The sequence below is a fragment of the Loxodonta africana genome, chromosome 3 (assembly GCF_030014295.1).
Source record: "Loxodonta africana isolate mLoxAfr1 chromosome 3, mLoxAfr1.hap2, whole genome shotgun sequence".
Classification (NCBI taxonomy): domain Eukaryota; kingdom Metazoa; phylum Chordata; class Mammalia; order Proboscidea; family Elephantidae; genus Loxodonta; species Loxodonta africana.
The window spans coordinates 194,543,468-194,561,289 of NC_087344.1; the positions used below are offsets into that span (position 1 = coordinate 194,543,468).

The 17,822-nt window shown below is 40.3% G+C and overlaps 1 protein-coding gene across 1 annotated transcript; it reads left to right on the plus strand.

The window, feature by feature from the left end:
* The first annotated feature begins 13,798 nt into the window (after positions 1-13,798).
* LOC100672060 (putative olfactory receptor 10J6) lies at positions 13,799-15,033 on the plus strand. The gene is given in 1 exon segment (XM_064282785.1): positions 13,799-15,033. A coding segment is annotated over 1 exon segment (930 nt). The 5' UTR covers positions 13,799-14,101; the 3' UTR covers positions 15,032-15,033.
* The last annotated feature ends 2,789 nt before the right edge of the window (positions 15,034-17,822 follow it).

Below are 17,822 nucleotides of genomic sequence, written 5' to 3' on the forward strand. Positions count from 1 at the left end.
CAAAACATGGTTTTGGCCACAATTCCTTCTTTGTTAGATGCCCCAGGCAACCCTTGGTTCCTTGGCAGTCTTCATATGGCATATGGCAACTGTCTTTCCCAGTGCGTGCATGTCGTGTGTCTACACTGCTCTTTTTATAACTCAGGAGTGCTTAGGTTTAAGGCATACCCTATGTTAATATGACCTTGACTGATTGATTTATTGATTGCATCACACTAGGTTGCATTGTGGAAGGTAATCTCTATCCAAGGGCAACTAATTTAATTTCATGATTAAATCGTAACATCAGATGGCCAGGATTTCAGTAGATAGTTTGGGGTGGAGGGAGGCACTATTCAGTCCATAACAGTCATTGTGAGTTGGAGCCAACTTGGCAGCAACTAAAAACAGCAAAGTATGGGGATGGAAACTTTAAAGTAACTAAAAAGATATATCACAAACCAGACCACTCAATGAGTGGAGCACTGATAACACTTAAAAGATCTAATAAATAACTCCCATAAATAATCATTTTATTAACAATTCAAAACGTGTGTAGAATTGGGATAAAAATTCTTCTATTGGGATTTCCAGGTACAAATCAATCAATATGAGGTCTGATATTAAGCCGGGGAGACAACAAGGCAGATGATACCACAATGGCCAAAAAATTGTTAGAACAAATATCTCCTCTTTGGGTATGCCCTATGAATTCTCCAGAGATCACTTCATGGAAAAGTTTATTTAAAAATTTGCCGTGTTCTGCCTATTTGGCAATAGTCGTACTGTCCATATCACCCCCAGCGATCTGGCAAAATAGAAAGAATTAATGAAATGTTAAAAAAAAAAACTAGCAAAACTTTCAGTCACTGAACTTGCCATCACCAAAAGTTCTCTCTCTAGCAATCAGAACTATTCAATCAACATCATCAAGGAAGCATCAGCTACCACCTTATAAAATTGTAATAGGAGGCCCCATCCATTTAATATCTGTACCTTATACAGACCCTGCCCTTACATAAAGACTGACCTGATTCAGTACTGCCAAGGTTTAATGGAATATTCCCAAACTTATTCTCAACAGGTAAAAGCAGCCCTCCAGGACCCGCTTCTGAGAAAAAACACGTTGTATCTTCTAGACCCAGTGCCTTAGAAGATGTCAGGGAAAATCAGCCCTCCAATCACACTGGACAGGATTCATTCCAGATCCTACCTGACCACACACATAAAACCGAAATTAAAAGGAATAAACCCCTTAGTACACATCTCCCAATTAAAGAGGGCCCCCTCCCAAGTACAGTCCTGTAAACAAATATCTGACTTAATATTCAAACTTACTTGAGGCCTCTGTACCCCAGAAATAGATGAACATCACGAAAGTACACAACTTCCATCCAAGACTGCAGAACAAGTCTCCCCTAGATTTCCTTACCTTGTGCCTTGCTTGACTTTGTTAGCGATTTTACTGATTAATATGTTGTTATCTTTATCCCTTGTTATTCTTCAGAACATTCCAATTTCATCTCTGGAAAGGTAGAAATCATTAAGGACAGTAAGTTGGTTAACAGAGATTTTAGCAATGTGGGAAATTTTTTTTTTCCAATTGCTATCTCATGATTTAAAGCTTGCTTTATGATTTCTTAGTATTAACAGTCTTTTCATAAACTTGTACTATGACTACTAGAAAGACCGATTTTTGTATAATCCTCATAACTGGACCAATAAGCAACATCATGATAAATGGAGAAAGTATTGAAGTTGTCAAAAATTTCATCTTACTTGGATCCACACTCAATACCTACAGAAGCAGCAGTCAAAAAATCAAATGACGTATTGCACTGGGCAAATCTGCTGCAAAAGATCTCTTTAAAGTGTTAAAAAGCAAAGATGTCACTTTAAGGACTAAGGTGTGCCTGACCCAAGCCATGATATTTTCAGTTTTCTCATACACGTGTGACAGCTGGACAATGAATAAGGAAGACCAAAGAAGAATTGATGCCTTTGAGTTACAGTGCTGGTGAAGAATATTGAATATACCATGGACTACCAAAAGAACTAACAAGTCTGTCTTGGAAGAAGTACAGCCAGAATGCTCATTAGAAGCCAGGATGGTGAGACTTCGTCTTACATATTTTAGATATGTTATCAGGAGGGATCAGTCCCTGGAGAAGGACATCATGCTTGGTAAAGTAGAGGGTCAGCGAATAAAAGGAAGATGTTCAACAAGATAGATTGACACCCACCCCCCGCCCCCGCTGCCGTCGAGCTCCTTGGAAACTCTCCACAGTGACTGCAAAAATGGGCTCAAACATAACAACAGTTGTGGCGATGGCGTCAGAACTGATTCGATGGCACCTAACAAGAACATTCTTGTATAACAGGTATTTCCACCAAAAACATGTGAATATAATGTCTGCCGAAACATTGTCCAGTGGTAGACTACCACCTATTTTGTTTTAACAGCCCCCTCTGCCAAGGAACGTAAATTTTCAGGGATAAGGCCAGTGTACTCTCAAGTGGTATCTTTCATTCATCTGATTATTTATTGAGCAATTACTCTGTGCCAAGTACTATGTCAGATGCTGAAAATACAACATTGAGTGAAACAAACTGCTTTCCTACTTGGAATTTATATTCTAATAAATCCGTGTCATATAAAGACAGATTATTTCTAACAATAATCAGCCTGGATTGTCACCCAGGCTGTAATATTATATTCTGAATTTTTTTCCTGTGAATCCCCTGTTTAAAAAGCTTCCATGGCTCCCCATGAGCTGTTGCCATTGAGTCTATTCAGACTCATAGTTATCCTATAAGACAGAGTAAAATTGCCCCATAGGGTTTCCAAGGCTGTAATCTTTACAGAAGCAGATTGCCACTATTTTCTTCCACAGAGCAGCTGGTAGATTCAAACTGCCAACCTTTTGGTTAGCAGCCGGGTGCTTAACCACTACTCCTCTAGGGCTATTTGAGTCCCCATAGCTTAAAAAAAAAAAAAAAATTTTTTTTTTTTTTACAAGATATAATTTAAACCCCTTAACATTGTTTATTGCCCTCCATAACCTGGTGCCTGCCTACCCTGCCTCACATCTTTAGTCCTTCTTCTGCCTCAAGTTTATACCCTACACACCTCAACCCCACCCGAGTTAGAGTATCATTTATTCTTGGTGATCAGTTACAACTTCTTCCATGGCCATTAGGATTGGTATTAATGTCTTGTTTCTTGGTCTTGGGAGCCCTTTGCCCCTTGAGATGCCTGTTTTGGAAATAACCCAAGATGACCGGGCGTCAGCTCTTTCTTTTATGTGGCCCCCAACTTGTCCATATGAAACACTCATGCACCACAACCTTTGTCCCTATAAATTCAAAGAGTTCAGGCTGATTTGAATGTAGACACCACTTTGCTGTTGCCAAGGTGGCTTTAGTTTCCTCATGTCCTCTGAGTATCCCAATAGCAAGGAGTATATTTCAAGATCTCTTGATTCCATATAGGCCACTCATTGGGCTTGAGGTGGTAGAATTAGAAAGACCACCACTAGTCCTTTCAGAATAGCAGGAACACGATCTACCTCCCTCTTGTAGCAAACCAAGAGCTCTCTCTAAAGAAGTTTTTACACAAAATTATTTCCCACCCCTACACTCTACACACCTTGTCCTGGCTGAGGGATGCAAGAGTTATTAAGCTGGTTCTTAATCATTTTCTTTGTAAATTCTGCAAATGGGTGGGTCTATCTCATAAAATACTCTTTTTATATTCTCGTATCTCTCATATCAATGGCATATCAAATCAAAACTGAGCAAAGAAGAGTTCCAATCTGACATTTTTTTTTTTTAAAATAGAGCTGGGATTTCTGGTGACTTGCTTTGGGAGTTTTCACAGGTACATTGTTAGTCACAACAATGAGAACAACAAATGTCAGAGAAAATGACTTGAGTCATTCAGAAACCATAAGGAAAATGGAAGGACCTGGAAGGTATGATGACTGAGGAATATGACTGGGTACTGATTCAACGTCAAAGATCATGATAATTACCACCCTCCCTGTCGTTGTCACTAGGCTGGTAGAACTTAGGGAACAAGGAGTTCACAAAATACACAATGAGCGGCTAAAACCAGAAGTCATCTCTAACGCAAAAAGCAACTTTCGAGCCTCTATCTTGTAAAAGTAAGGATCGGGTCTCCTGGATACAGAGAAATATTAGCTACATGTTCCAACTCCAAAACTGGTTTTACCCAAGAAGTCCATACATTTTCCTGGGTGAGAAGGATTTACGTTCTGTCTGGGTTTTATATGGAAAACTCTGTGGAGAGGCCTGAGGTTACAGCAGTGAGGTCTCCTTGAGCTTAGGATATGACTTAGCTCAGGTATGAGTTGGAGTTGGGATGAAAAAAGATATTTTCTCTAATCTGGACTAGAGAGGACCAATGTGTAGTCACATGTGGAAGACAACATGGAGGCTTTTTAGGAAGTCATGGGACTGTCTATTGTTCAGAAAAATAAGTGTCCAAGACCATTCAAAGAACAAAAGGAAAAGCACAACATGACTTAAAAAAAAAAAAAAAATTCACCTTTAATCCTTATCTTTACAGGCCTGAATAGCTGATTAGCTTAAAATCTAAACTCTATTTGGGCACCAGGATTTTCCAATCATTCTTTGTCTGGCTATGGCCTTTCTTCTGTAAGTCCAATAGGAGAGATGCTTAGAGGCACCACCATAGAGTTGGAGCAGTGTCAAAAAGCATTTGTATCATGCCATACACAACCACAGGACCCAGAAGCAAAGCTAATCCATTCTTGTTAATATAGTGCACCGAGACCTAGTCTACAAGAGGCTCATACAGCTGTAGCTAGGGCGACAGACCAAAGGCAAATGCAAAGAACTTCAACTAGAGCTCCAGCTACTGTAGCAGCTTCTCTCCTCATTGCAACTCGTGGGGTTCCTGTGAGGATTATATGTGATAATACATGCAAAGCACCTACTCAGTACATGTTCTGGCACATTGTAAGAGATCAGCGAGTGTTAGTTCTGACGAGGAAGAGGATGATTACCTAAAGCTTTAAGTGAACTGCCTTAACTTCTTGATATATTCCTGCAAATAAAAAGGAAATACTCATGTTCCGTTTTAATACCTGCCCCCAAACTGAAAGCTTACCTGACCAAAAAAACAAAAAAACAGATCTATTTCTGTCAAGTCAATTCCAATTCATGGCAACCCCTTGTGTTACAGAGTAGAACTACTCCATAGGGTTTTCTTGACTGTAATATTTACTGAAGCAAATTGCCAGACCTTTCTTCCATGGCCACTGGGTGGGTTCTAACTGCCAACTTTTATGTTAGTAGTCAAGGGCAGACCATTTGCGCCACCCAAATCCATGCATATTCCCTGCTAGTAGGAGAAATGAGGTAAGCTCTTTCTATACACCCAGAGGGGCACCACATTTGACTTGCATACAGGTTTATTTTCACTGATAGTAACTAAACAATGACAAACATTAACAGGGGTTCAAAAGACCTGGCATGGTACCATGTGACATTCAAAATGTCCTTCATCTGAGTTGAGCCATTTTTTTCCCTAGAAGAAAGGTAAGTTCCAGGATTTGTGGGAGCAAAGTTTACCCAGCATCCCTTATGTGCTCCATTTGTAATGATATCCCCTGGCTCATTCCTGGATTCTGACTCCATGCAGACCCATGGGATGCATAGTCTCTTGGCAAATTAACCCAGGAGACAGAAGGCAGAAAACAGAACTTCTCCCCTGAGAGTCCCTTCCCAATCATAGGATTTAAAGGGGCAGCTGCTCTAAAGGCAAAGCCCACCAGGCCACTAGAAGGGCTCTTTGTGAATGTGTCACCTTGTGCTTCAGCCAGAGTCCAGAGAAACGTAAGTGCCCTATAATCTGATAAGGCTGACCTAGAACCTGATAAGGCTGCTCTTTGAAAGACACCAAGATTCTGTCATTTCGTTTACCAAACAATGACAATCAGATTTCTTGGCTTTGCAGTTATTAAATAATAAATAAGTTGCAACTTTTCAATATTTTCTAAAGCCAGAAAAAAAAGCACAGACAGATTCCGCAGACTTAAGAAGGTGAGTAGGTTCTTTCTGGCCCTGATGAGACTTCCGTTCCAAAGAAAAGTCACCATCATTTTACTGATTTTAATGTTCACATAACCGTCTGTTTATTAAGAAGTCAACCCCTCTATCCCTGGCTCCTTAGATAATTTTGTTTAAAAAAATGAAAGGAAGACAGATAGGAAAAAAAGGAAGGAAAGAAAGAAAGAATGGGGAAAGCTGGAAGGAAGAAAACTGGCAAAAAGACAAGTCTTTATTAATAATTTTAACAGCACAATTCCTTGACACGCAAAATATAGTTACTGAGGCGTTTAGCCTACCTTGTCTTATTATAATTTTTGAAAACACAGATTCTGTTTCTAGACACAGATTTTGCTTATAAAGATTTAAGTATTTGTAAGAATCCATGATTTTTGTCACAATTTCTTCCCTTTGCAAGCGGCGTTTCTTCGGCATCCTCAAATTGTGTTCTTCTTCCTTCACTTTTTCTTTTTTCCTCTTGTAGAAATATTAGCTTCATGACTAAGATTTTGGTGCATGAGCACATTTCAGTGTTCTTACTCTCCCACAGGGTTTTTATCCTTCTGGAATGTATAAATCATTTTGAAAGCTCTTTTCTGTTCTGTGCTGTGCTTGAGAGATTATCTACTGCTGTGTTCCCTACAAAGAACCACCCTTAGGGTTCAGATACAGAGGGGGACGGATTTGGGCGGTAGAAGGGCTGTTGCTATTGTGCCCAGCTGCAGTCACTTCTGCTGGGCAAAGACTCAAAAACGCAACCAGTTGAGGGCGAAGGAGGTAGCTACTTGCTGCTAAATTCATTGGCACATGTTGTAACAGCTGACTCAACTCCCACCGGTGAAACTGACCCACCCATTCCATGCACTTCTTTGGCTCCGTAATGCCTCCTGTGAACTCTTCTCCTTTCCCAAGGCGAACACTGGTGTTCATTGCCACGTGGTTCCTTCTGTGTAAAACTGTAAAAAACCAAGGAGGACTAACAACGTCACTTACTCTCACATCCCGCACGTCCCCTTCTCTCACTTGGGACCCACTCACTTCCAAGTACAGCAACAGTCCTGTATTTGACATTTAACCCATAAATTCTTTCTCAGTAACAATTTTGGATTGCTTCTGCACCTCAAAAATTGACAGATTAAGAAAGTGGGACAACCAGGCTTTTGCCTTCGGTCTATGCAGAATGCTAAAACATCCCTGAAAATACGAAGAATTAAAAAATAGAGGAAAATGAATAATAGAACTCCTGTCCCAGAGAGTAATGTGGTTGGGAAGAAGACTTGGAAAAGTCAGGGTGAGCAGATGACCCACTCTTTTTTTTTTAGGAAGTATAGATGCTCACTCATGTGTACCCTGTGGAGGGCAAATCTCAATTACTGCAGGGCTCTCGTTTTTTTGTTTTGGGCTAAATGGACTGGTCTTGGCTGCAGCTGAGCTCCTCAAGCAGGGGTAATGATAACAACAACAAAAAAAAACCAAATCTGTTGTTGTCAAGTCAATTCCTACTCATAGTAATCCTCAGGACAGAGTAGAACTACACTGTAGGGTTTCCAAGGAGCGACTGGTTGATACGAACTGCCTACCTTTTCGTTAGCAGCAGAGCTCTTAACCACTGCCCCACCAGGGCTCCAGGGGAAATGATAGCACCCCTTAATACCTCTGCTTCACCTTTCCCTCACACGCTACACCTTTCCTCTAAATAAATATATGACGATATGGAAAGAACATTGGCTTAAAGGGGCTGTTCTGTGCTCCCATATATTTTGCTTGATCTGGCTGGCTCTTTCTGCGTTTCTTTCCCCAAGTTTTAAAAATAACTTGTCCATTCAATCCATTTCAAATGTGCACCAGAGGCAATACAATTACTTCTTTTTCCCTTTGCTCCAGGGCCTGTATACCAGGCCCACTTTCCCTGTATCTACTGGGTCACCAGTCATCCTTTGAAGGTGTCACCCTGCGTACATTCAAAGAAAATGAATTCATACTTACATGAAATACATTTACAACAAATTTGTGGCTGATTTGGGGAGAAAGCAGTACTTTTCAGGCCCTAATTAAAGATACAAGGGATCTTTTCCTCCTCCTAACTCAATTCAGTTTTATATTTTCTTCCTCTTCCCTACCCCAAGTAAGTCTGCACTTAACCTTTTTTTTTTTTTGTCAATCATTGCAACAGGCTCATCAAGAAAGGGAAAACGCAAAGAAAGCCTGTTATTCTCATATTAACAAAACTGTTCTTTATATACTTCCTATCATCAGCCTTTCCACCTTGTGGCCATTAATGTCATCAGTGACCTCTTTCTTGCTCAATCTACTTTCTGTTCTCAGTTGTCATCCTCTCTGACTTCTCCAAACTATTTATTAGCCTTGCCTTTATGCTCAAATTTGAAGTATTTTTAAAATAAGAGTCATAATCCTGACTGTAAATAGGGCAATAGGGCATTGTAAAAAATCGAAGTCCCTATAATCTTACCAATCACTCCAACATAGCCATAACACTGGGTGTATATCCTTCCAGATATTTTTTTCACATGAGTATACACACATGCACAGACACACACACACATTTTTAACCATATGACAGCATACTATATTATTGTTCTTTAAATAGTTTTTATATTATTTAATTTATTCCAGATATCTGTCCATGGCAAAACACTATAGCAATGCAGTGCAGTAGAACTTTCTCCAGTGAAGGAAATGTTTGATATTCGCTCTGTCCAATATGGTAGCCACTAGCCATATATGGCTTTTTAACATTTGAAATGTGGCTAGCGTGGGTGAGGAACTGAATTTTTAGTATTACTTATTTCTAAAAAGCTCCTTAAAATTCTATAGTCAACCTCCTTAATATTTGCCTACCCAATTGGTATCTCAGAGACCTTTTAATGTTGTTGTTAGGTGCTGTCAAGTGGTTTCTGACTCATAGCGGCCTTATGTACAACAGAACAAAACATTGCCTGGCCCTGCACCATCCTCACAATTATTGCTATGCTTAAGCCCATTGTTGCAGCCACCATGTCAATCCATCTCGTTGAGGGTCTTCCACTTTTTTGCTGACCGTCTACTGTAACAAGCATGATGCCCTTCTCCAGGGACTGATTTCTCCTGATAACATGTCCAAAGTATGTGAGATGTAGTTCTCCATCCTTGCTTCTACGGAACATTCTAGCTGTACTTCTTCCAAGACCGATTTGTTCTCAGTCCATGCTATATTCGACATTCTTGGCCAACACTACAATTCGAAGGCATCAATTCTTCGATCTTACTTATTCATTGTCCAGCTTTCACATGCATATGAGGTGAATGAAAATACCATGGCTTGTGTCAGGCACACCTTAGTCCTCAAGGTAACGTCTTTGCTTTTTAACACTTTAAAGAGATCTCTTGCAGCTGACTTTCCAATGCAATGCGTGTTTTGATTTTTTGACTGCTGCTTCCATGGGTGTTGATTATGGATCCAAGTAAAATGAAATCCTTGACAACTTCAATTTTTTTTGTCATTTATCATGATGTTGCTTATTGGTCCAGTTGTAAGGATTTTTGTTTTCTTCATGTTGAGGTGTAATCCATACTGAAGGCTGTGGGCTTTATTCTTCATTAGTAAGTGCTTCAAGTCCCTCTTCACTTTCAGCAAGCAAGGTTGTGTCATCTGCATAATGCAGGTTATTAATGAGTCTTCCTCCAATCCCGATGCCCCGTTCTTCTTCATATAGTCCAGCTTCTCACATTATTTGCTCAGCATACAGATTGGTGAAAGGATACAACCCTGACACACACCTTTCCTGGCTTTAAACAATGCACTACCCCCTTGTTCTGTCCAAACAACTGCCTCTTGATCAATGTACAGATTCGTCATGAGTACAATTAAGTGGTCCAGAATTCCCATTTACTGCAATGTTGTCCATAACTTGTTATGATGCACAGAATCGAATGCCTTAGCATAGTCAATAAAACACAGGTAAACATCTTACCTGTATTCTCTGCTTTCAGCCAGAATCCATCGAACATCAGCAATGATATCCCTGGTTCCATGTCCTCTTGTTTTTCTTTTTTTTTTAATTGTGCTTTAAGTGAAAGTTTACAAATCAAGTCAGTCTCTCACACAAAAATTTATATACACCTTACTAGGTACTCCTAGTTGCTCTCCTCCTAATGAGACAGCACACTTCTTCTCTCCACCCTGTATTCCCCACGTCCATTCAGCCAGCTCCTGTCCTCCTCTGTCTTCTCATCTCCCCTCCAGACAGGAGCTGCCCACGTAGTCTCATGTGTCCATTTGAGCCAAGAAGCTCACTTCTCATCAGTAGCATTTTCTATCTTATAGTCCAGCCCAATCCCTATCTGAAGAGTTGGCTTTGGGAATCGTTCCAGTCTTGGGCTAACAGAAGGTCTGGGGACCATGACCTCTGGGGTCCTTCTAGTCTCAGTCAGACCATTAAGTCTGGTCTTTTTATGAGAATTTGAGGTCTGCATCCTACTGCTCTCCTGCTCCATCAGGGATTCTCTGTTTTGTTCCCTTTCAGGGCAGTCATCGGTTGTAACCAGGCGTCATCTAGGTCTTCTGGTCTCAGGCTGATGTGGTCTCTGGTTTATGTGGCCCTTTCTGTTTCTTGGGCTCATAATTACCTTGTGTCTTCAGTATTCTTCATTCGCCTTTGCTCCAGGTGGGTTGAGACCAATTGATGCATCTTAGATGGCCACTTGCTAGCATTTAAGACCCCAGATGCCACTCACCAAAGTGGGATGCAGAGTGTTTTCTTAATAGATTTTATTATCCCAACTGACCCAGATGTCCCCTGGGTCCCTAGATCCCCACCCCTGCTACTCTGGCCTTCAAAGCATTCCCTTTATTCAGGAAACTTCTTTGCTATTGGTTTAGTCCAGTCGTTTTTCCACATCCTCTTCTAAATCTGGCTTGAATTTCTGGTAGTTCTCCATCGATGGACTGCTGCAGCCACTTTCGAATGATTGTCAGCAAAATTTTACTTGTGTGGTGTTGAAACATCTCACTTGGTATTCCCTCAATTCCTGCAGCCTTGTTTTCACCAATGCCTTCAGTGCAGCTTGGACTTCTTCCTTCAGTACCATTGGTTCCTGATCATATGTTACCTCCTGAAATGGTTGAAGGTCAACTGATTCTTTTTGGTACAGTGACTCTGTATTCCTTCCATCTTCTTTTGATGCTTCCTGTGTCATTTAATATTTTCCCGTAGAATCCTTCAGTATTGAAACTCGAGGATTGAATTTTTTCTTCAGTTCTTTCAGCTTGAGAAATGCTGAGTGATTCTTCCCTTTTGGTTTTCTATCTCCAGCTCTTTGCACATGTCATTATAATACTTTGTCTTCTCGAGTCACCCTTAGAAATCTCCTGTTCAGCTCTTTTACTTCATCATTTTTTCCTTTTGCTTTAGCTACTCAACATTCAAGAGCAAGTTGCAGAGTCTCTTCTGACATCCATTTTGATCTTTTCTTTCCCTCCTGTCTTTTTAATGACCTCTTGCTTTCTTCATATGTAATGTCCTTGCTGTCATTCCACAACTCATCTGGTCTTCAGGCATTAGGGTTCAATGCATCAAATCTATTCTTGAAATGATCTCTAAATTCAGGTGCGATATATTCAAGGTTGTACTTTGGCTTTCGTGGAATTGTTCTAATTTTCTTCAGTTTCAACTTGAACTTGCATATGGGTAATTGATGGTCAGATCCACAGTCAGCCCCGGCCTTGTTCTGACTGATGATATTGAGCTTTTCTATCACATCTTTCCACAGATGTAGTCAATTTGATTCCTTTGTATTCCATCTGGTGGGGTCCAAGTGTATAGTCACCCTTTATGTTGGTGAAAAATGGTATTTGCAATGAAGAAGTCATTGGTCTTGCAAAATTCAATCACATGATCACCGGCATCATTTCTGTCACCAAGGTCATATTTTCTAACTACCGATCCTTCTTCTTTGTTTCCAACTTTCACATTCCAATCACCAGTAATTATCAGTGCATCCTGATTGCATGTTCAAACTGCAGAAGTTGGTAAAAATCTTCAACTTCTTCATCTTTGGCCTGTAAATTTAAATAATAGTCATATTAACTGGTCTTTCTTGTAGACATATGGATATTATCCTATCACTGACAGCATTGTACTTCAGGATAGATCTTGAAATGTTCTTTTTTATGATGAATGCAATGCCATTCCTCTTCAAATTGTCATTCCTGGCATAGTAGACCATATGCTTTTCCAATTCGAAATAACCAATACCAGTTCGTTTCAGCTCACTGATGCCTAGGATATAGATCTTTATGCATTCCTTTCCATTTTTTATGATTTCCAATATTCCTAGATTCATACTTTATACATTCCACATTTCCATTATTAATGGATGTTTGCAGTTGTTTCTTCTCATTTTGAGTCGTGCCACATCAGCAAACGAAGGTCCAGAAAGCTGAACTCCATCCACATCATTAAGATCAGCTCTACTTTGAGGAGGCAGCTCTTCCCCAGTCAGATTTTGAGTGCCTTCCAACCTGAGGGGCTCATCTTCTGGCACTATATTAAACAATATTCCACTGCTATTCATAAGGTTTTCACTGGCTAATTCTTTTCAGAAGTAGACTACCAGGCCTTTCTTCCTAGTCTGCTTTAGTCTGAAAGCTCAGCTGGAACCAGTCTGCCATGGGTGACCCTGCTAGTATTTGAATACCAGTGGCATAGCTTCCAGCATCACAGCAACACACAAGCCTCCACAGTACAACAAACTGGAAGATGTATGGGGGGTCTTTTAATGTGAATTACTTTAATTGTTAATAACACTCATTCTTTGTTGAAACTTTAACCTCCTTATTTTCCATGATGGAGAATTTTCCAGAACATCCACAATATTAAAAGCTCTTATCTGAGTGGCAGCCTCCTGGATGTCCCCAAATCTCCAGCCTCCTGGTATTATCATGTTTTTTAAGTGAATGGCTCAAGCTATCATTTGATATATGGTGGCAATTCCAGAGTCTCTCACTAAATTTCTAGGAAATGTTGTGTGTGTTTGCAAGAGAGAGAGTAGGGCAAAAGAGGGCCTTGTACTTCTTACACTCATTACTAGCAAGTAATGCTTCTTCCTTATGCTGGATTTCACCTCTTGTGTATGGTGCCCTTTCTCTTCACTGTGCCATCACCCAACTCTCTTCACTTCCCAAATACCACTGACAGAACACTGTATGTATCACAGCTTTAAATGAAGGTTTGAGGCTCTGGAGGTAAATTTACATCACATAGCAAACAATTTAAAATAAATCTTGCACTTCATTCTTAAAAGTCCCTCTGCCAAAAAGAAATTGGTTAGGTCTTTTATTCAAGGTCCAGCCTCCTGTCATATCACAGTTCCTCCTCTCTCTTTTACAGAAATTTCCCCTTCTTACTCTGGCTTTACTTGCCCCAAACCCTCAAGTTCCTGTTAATACTTCCCCAAAAGAGCAATTCTTTTAATCGTTTGTCTCACCTAGACCATCTAGGCTGGGCCTGGAATACTGCATCTTCATTCCTACTAAGGTGTTTCTGAAGATAGGCTTTCCCGGAGATTAACTCTGTTCCTTACATGACAGCTATCCACCAGTGACTCTAATTCAGTGAATCTAACTCTCTCACCCCTACTTTGTAGCTGCTGTCACTTTCTGTAGGACAGAAAGAGGGACAAAACGGGGCTTCATGAGTTAGGGCCCCTGTGGCTTCCATGCTGTTCAAAGAAAACTCTAAAAACAACATATTTATGGTGATACTTTGAAAATATATGCATGATGGTCTCCCATATTGACCAAAGGCTTAAGGGAAGATGGAGGAGGGAGGAAAAGCAAAAAGCAGATGGTAGGGGGAGAACCACATGACCTATGCTGGCACCTTCCTGATTATACAGCAAAAAAATTTATTCATTTGTTTTGGTGTTTTCTATACCCATTTCTCAATCCTTGTTCTACAGTTCATGTTGCAATAAAAATTTACTCTTGTTGACACCCTACATTGCATTCAGACACTGAAATTGAGGAATGCAGAGAAAAAACCTCTCAGAGGTGGCAGAGTTTATTTTCCTGGGATTCTCCAGCTTTCATGAACACCAGATCACCCTCTTTGTGGTTTTTCTTATTCTGTACACATTAACATTGTCTGGCAATGCCATCACGTTGACAATTATCCACATTGACCGTCACCACCACACACCCATGTACTTCTTCCTGAGCATGCCGGCCAGTTCAGAGACCATGTACACGCTGGTCATCATTCCACAGATGCTTTCCAGTCTCATAGCCCAGAATCAGCCAATCTCCCTGGCAGGTTGTACCACTCAAATGTTCTTCTTTATCACCTTGGCCATCAACAACTGCTTCCTGCTAACAGTGATTGGTTATGACCGTTATGTGGCCATCTGCAACCCCTTGAGATATACAGTCATCGTGAGCAAGAGGGTGTATGTCCAGCTGATATGTGGAGCCTTTGATATTGGCCTGGTCATGGCAGTTGTCCAGGTGACATCCATATTTACCTAACCCTTTTGTCACAGGCTGGTTGGGCATTTCTTCTGTGACATCCTCCCTGTCATGAAACTCTCTCGTATTGACACCACAATCAATGAGATAATCAGTTATCTTGTCAATTTATTTGTGATCCTGGCCCCCAGGGGCCTCTTCTTCATCTCCTATGTCTTCATTATCTCTACAGTTCTCAAGATTGCCTCATCTGAGGGCCAGAAGAAGGCCTTTGCCGCCTGTGCTTCCCACCTCTTTGTGGTCATTGTCCACTGTGGTTGTGCCTCCATTGCCTAATCCAAGCCCAAGTCAGAAAACTCTGTAGAAGAAGACCTCCTTCTCTCAGTAACCTACACAATCATCACTACCCTGCTAAACCCTGTTGTTTACAGTCTGAGGAACAAGGAGGTCAAGGATGCCCTACACAGAGCTGTGGGCAGAAATATTTCTTAATACGTTGGCCCTTTTTATAAAGGAACATTTAACCCTGAGCAATGTGTGTCCTTGTTGAATTATAAAATAATTAAACCACCTCACAAATCTGTCCTGAGCAGTCTGCTTTGTAATGAGATGTGTATGTCTTGCTTCAGCACCCATATTACAATATCTTAGACTTTGTTTCATTATCTTTTAAAAGTTTAGTCCAGGGATTTTCAATACGGGAGGCTGAGGAGGATGGGCATAACCAAACCCTTGAGGTAGGGAAGAGGGCTTCTTAAAAGTGTATTGTATGTGATTATTTAATTTTTTTATATCCCTATTATTTTCATAATACAATCTACAAAATCTTTCCAGCAAGGTAAGAATAGTCAATAGTGAGGGATGCCCCTGGAAGAAAATTATATCAGAATCTTGAAGGAAAGGTGAGATTTGTATATTTAAAAAAAATATTAAGAAAGTTGGAAAATACTGGTTTGGTCCTTGAAATTTTACTCTTTATTAATCGATCCATACTAAAGGCTTTGTTTCAAGACAATTTAGTCTTCAGAGAGCTGGTCACGGCCGTGGATTATGCCCAGTTCTCACCTCTCTAGTCTGAGTGCGTGCTCCTCCAATTCTTTCTGGTGGCTGATTTCTCTCCACAGGAAAATCTTCTCTCTAATCAATGTGTAGAAAAAACAGTTGGTCAAAAAGAGCTGTGTCCTGTTTGGTGTGAGAACCGTAAAAGTATTCTTCATTTTCAAAATACTGTGGGACCTCATGGATAATATCATAAAGAAAAAATAAAACCAAACAGTAGAAGCAGTGAGGAGTAGTTCAGAGATATAATTGTTTAGTCACTTAATTCTTCAAGAAAAGGAAAAAAAAAATTATCTAACTCTACTAGAAGGAGTCCTGGTGGCACAGTGGTTAAACACTCAGCTGCTAACCAAAGAGTTGGTGGTTCAAATCTACCAGCTGCTCTGCAGGAGAAAGATGTGGCAGTCTATTTCCATAAAGATTTACAGCCTTTTAAACCATATAGGGCAGTTCTACTCTGCCCTGTAAGGTCATTATGAGTTGAAATTCATTCAATGGCAATGAGTCTGGGTTTAATCCCACTAGGCCTTCTTTGGGAGTCCTAGTGGTGCAGTGGTTAAGAGCTATGGCGAGCTACAGCTGCTAATCAAAAGGTCAGCAGTCTGAAACCACCAGCCACTCCTTGGAAACCCTATTGTGCAATTCTGCCCTGTCCTATAGGGTCTCTATGAGCCGTAGCTCACCTTAGCTCTTAACCACTGAACCACCAGGGCTCCCAAAGCAAGCCTAAAACCAAAAACCACACCCACTGCTGTCAATTCTGACTCATAGTGACCCTATAAGGAGGCCTAGTAGGGTTAAAAACCAGACCCATTGCCATTGGATGGATTCCAACTCATAATGACCCTAAAGGGCAGAGTAGAACTGCCCCATATAGTTTAAAAGGCTGCAACAGGTTTGGTTTTGGTTTTTGTAGTGGCAGGGCCACTTGGGACTGTTTTTCCGGCTTCACTGGATTTTCTGCAAACCTACTTCTCAGTTGCTTAAAGACTCCTCTCACCCTTAACATTAATTCAGTCATTTGCGTGGATTAATTCCTTAGCAACACAGAACCAGAAGCAGTCCAGCTTTTCATTAAAGAATATGGGTTTACCAAGAAAATAATTCTTACCTATACTAAGATTTAACCTTTGAGACTTATTTAAAGAGAAACAAGCTTTTAAACAAAGAGTGATGTGCCATATAAAATTAAGAATCAAGACATCTTCTAAATATACTTTTGGCAGAGTGATAACAAGTCTATTATGATGCCAGGAAATCCTTACAAATTTTTAAATTTTGAGTTGTACTGGAGCAAAAGCTCAGTTCCCTTTATGGCTGAAGCCAAAATCCTCAAATTTCTTACCACCTCACATCTTCCAATGCCTATTTCTCCTGTAATGAAAAGAGGGACTAGATGAGAAGGCAGACTTGGAAATTCCAACCATCAGCAATGAAAAAAAAAAAGCTTGGTTAAAGGGATCAACTAGCTCTAGAAAAAGAGAGGAGACAAGTCAGCAGGAGAGATGACCCTGAGGGATAGGTAAGTATCTGATGTCAGATGAATCTAACTTTTAAGAAAAGCATCTTTGAAAGGAACAGAAATTCCAAAATAGCAAAGCAATGTAGTGTAATGCAGAAGGCAATAACCATTTATAGAGGATCTACTGTACTACAGACACAATGCTAAGTGGTAGCTTATATAAATTATTTCACTTAATAATAGTAATTCAACTTTACAGTACTTTGCGCTTCACAACATTTTTTAAATATAATGCCCTGTTTGATCCTTACAATAACCTTACAAAGCCTGCATTTTTATTTTCAATTTTCAGGTATAATAAGATCCCTAGGTGGTGCAAACAGTTTGTGCTTGGCTACAAAGCTTGGCAGTTTGAACACACCTAGCGGCTCCAAAGATGAAAAGCCTGGCGATCTACTTCTGTAAAGATTACGCCCAAGAAAACTCTGTAGGGCTCAGTTCCACTCTGTAACATATGGAGTCACCATGAGTTGAAATTGACTCAAAGGCAATGGGTGTTTAGGCATAATGGTAGAAAGGTTAACTGACTCACTTCAAATCACACCATCAGTAATTGGCAGAACTAGAATTGTTACCAAGATCCACTAGGTAACTCCAGCTGTTTATGCTTTGCACTATATCGCCAGCATCTTCTGTCTTTAAACTTTCTGAAAGACATTATATTCTCCCCAACTTGGATTCACTCCAATCTCCTCCTGGATA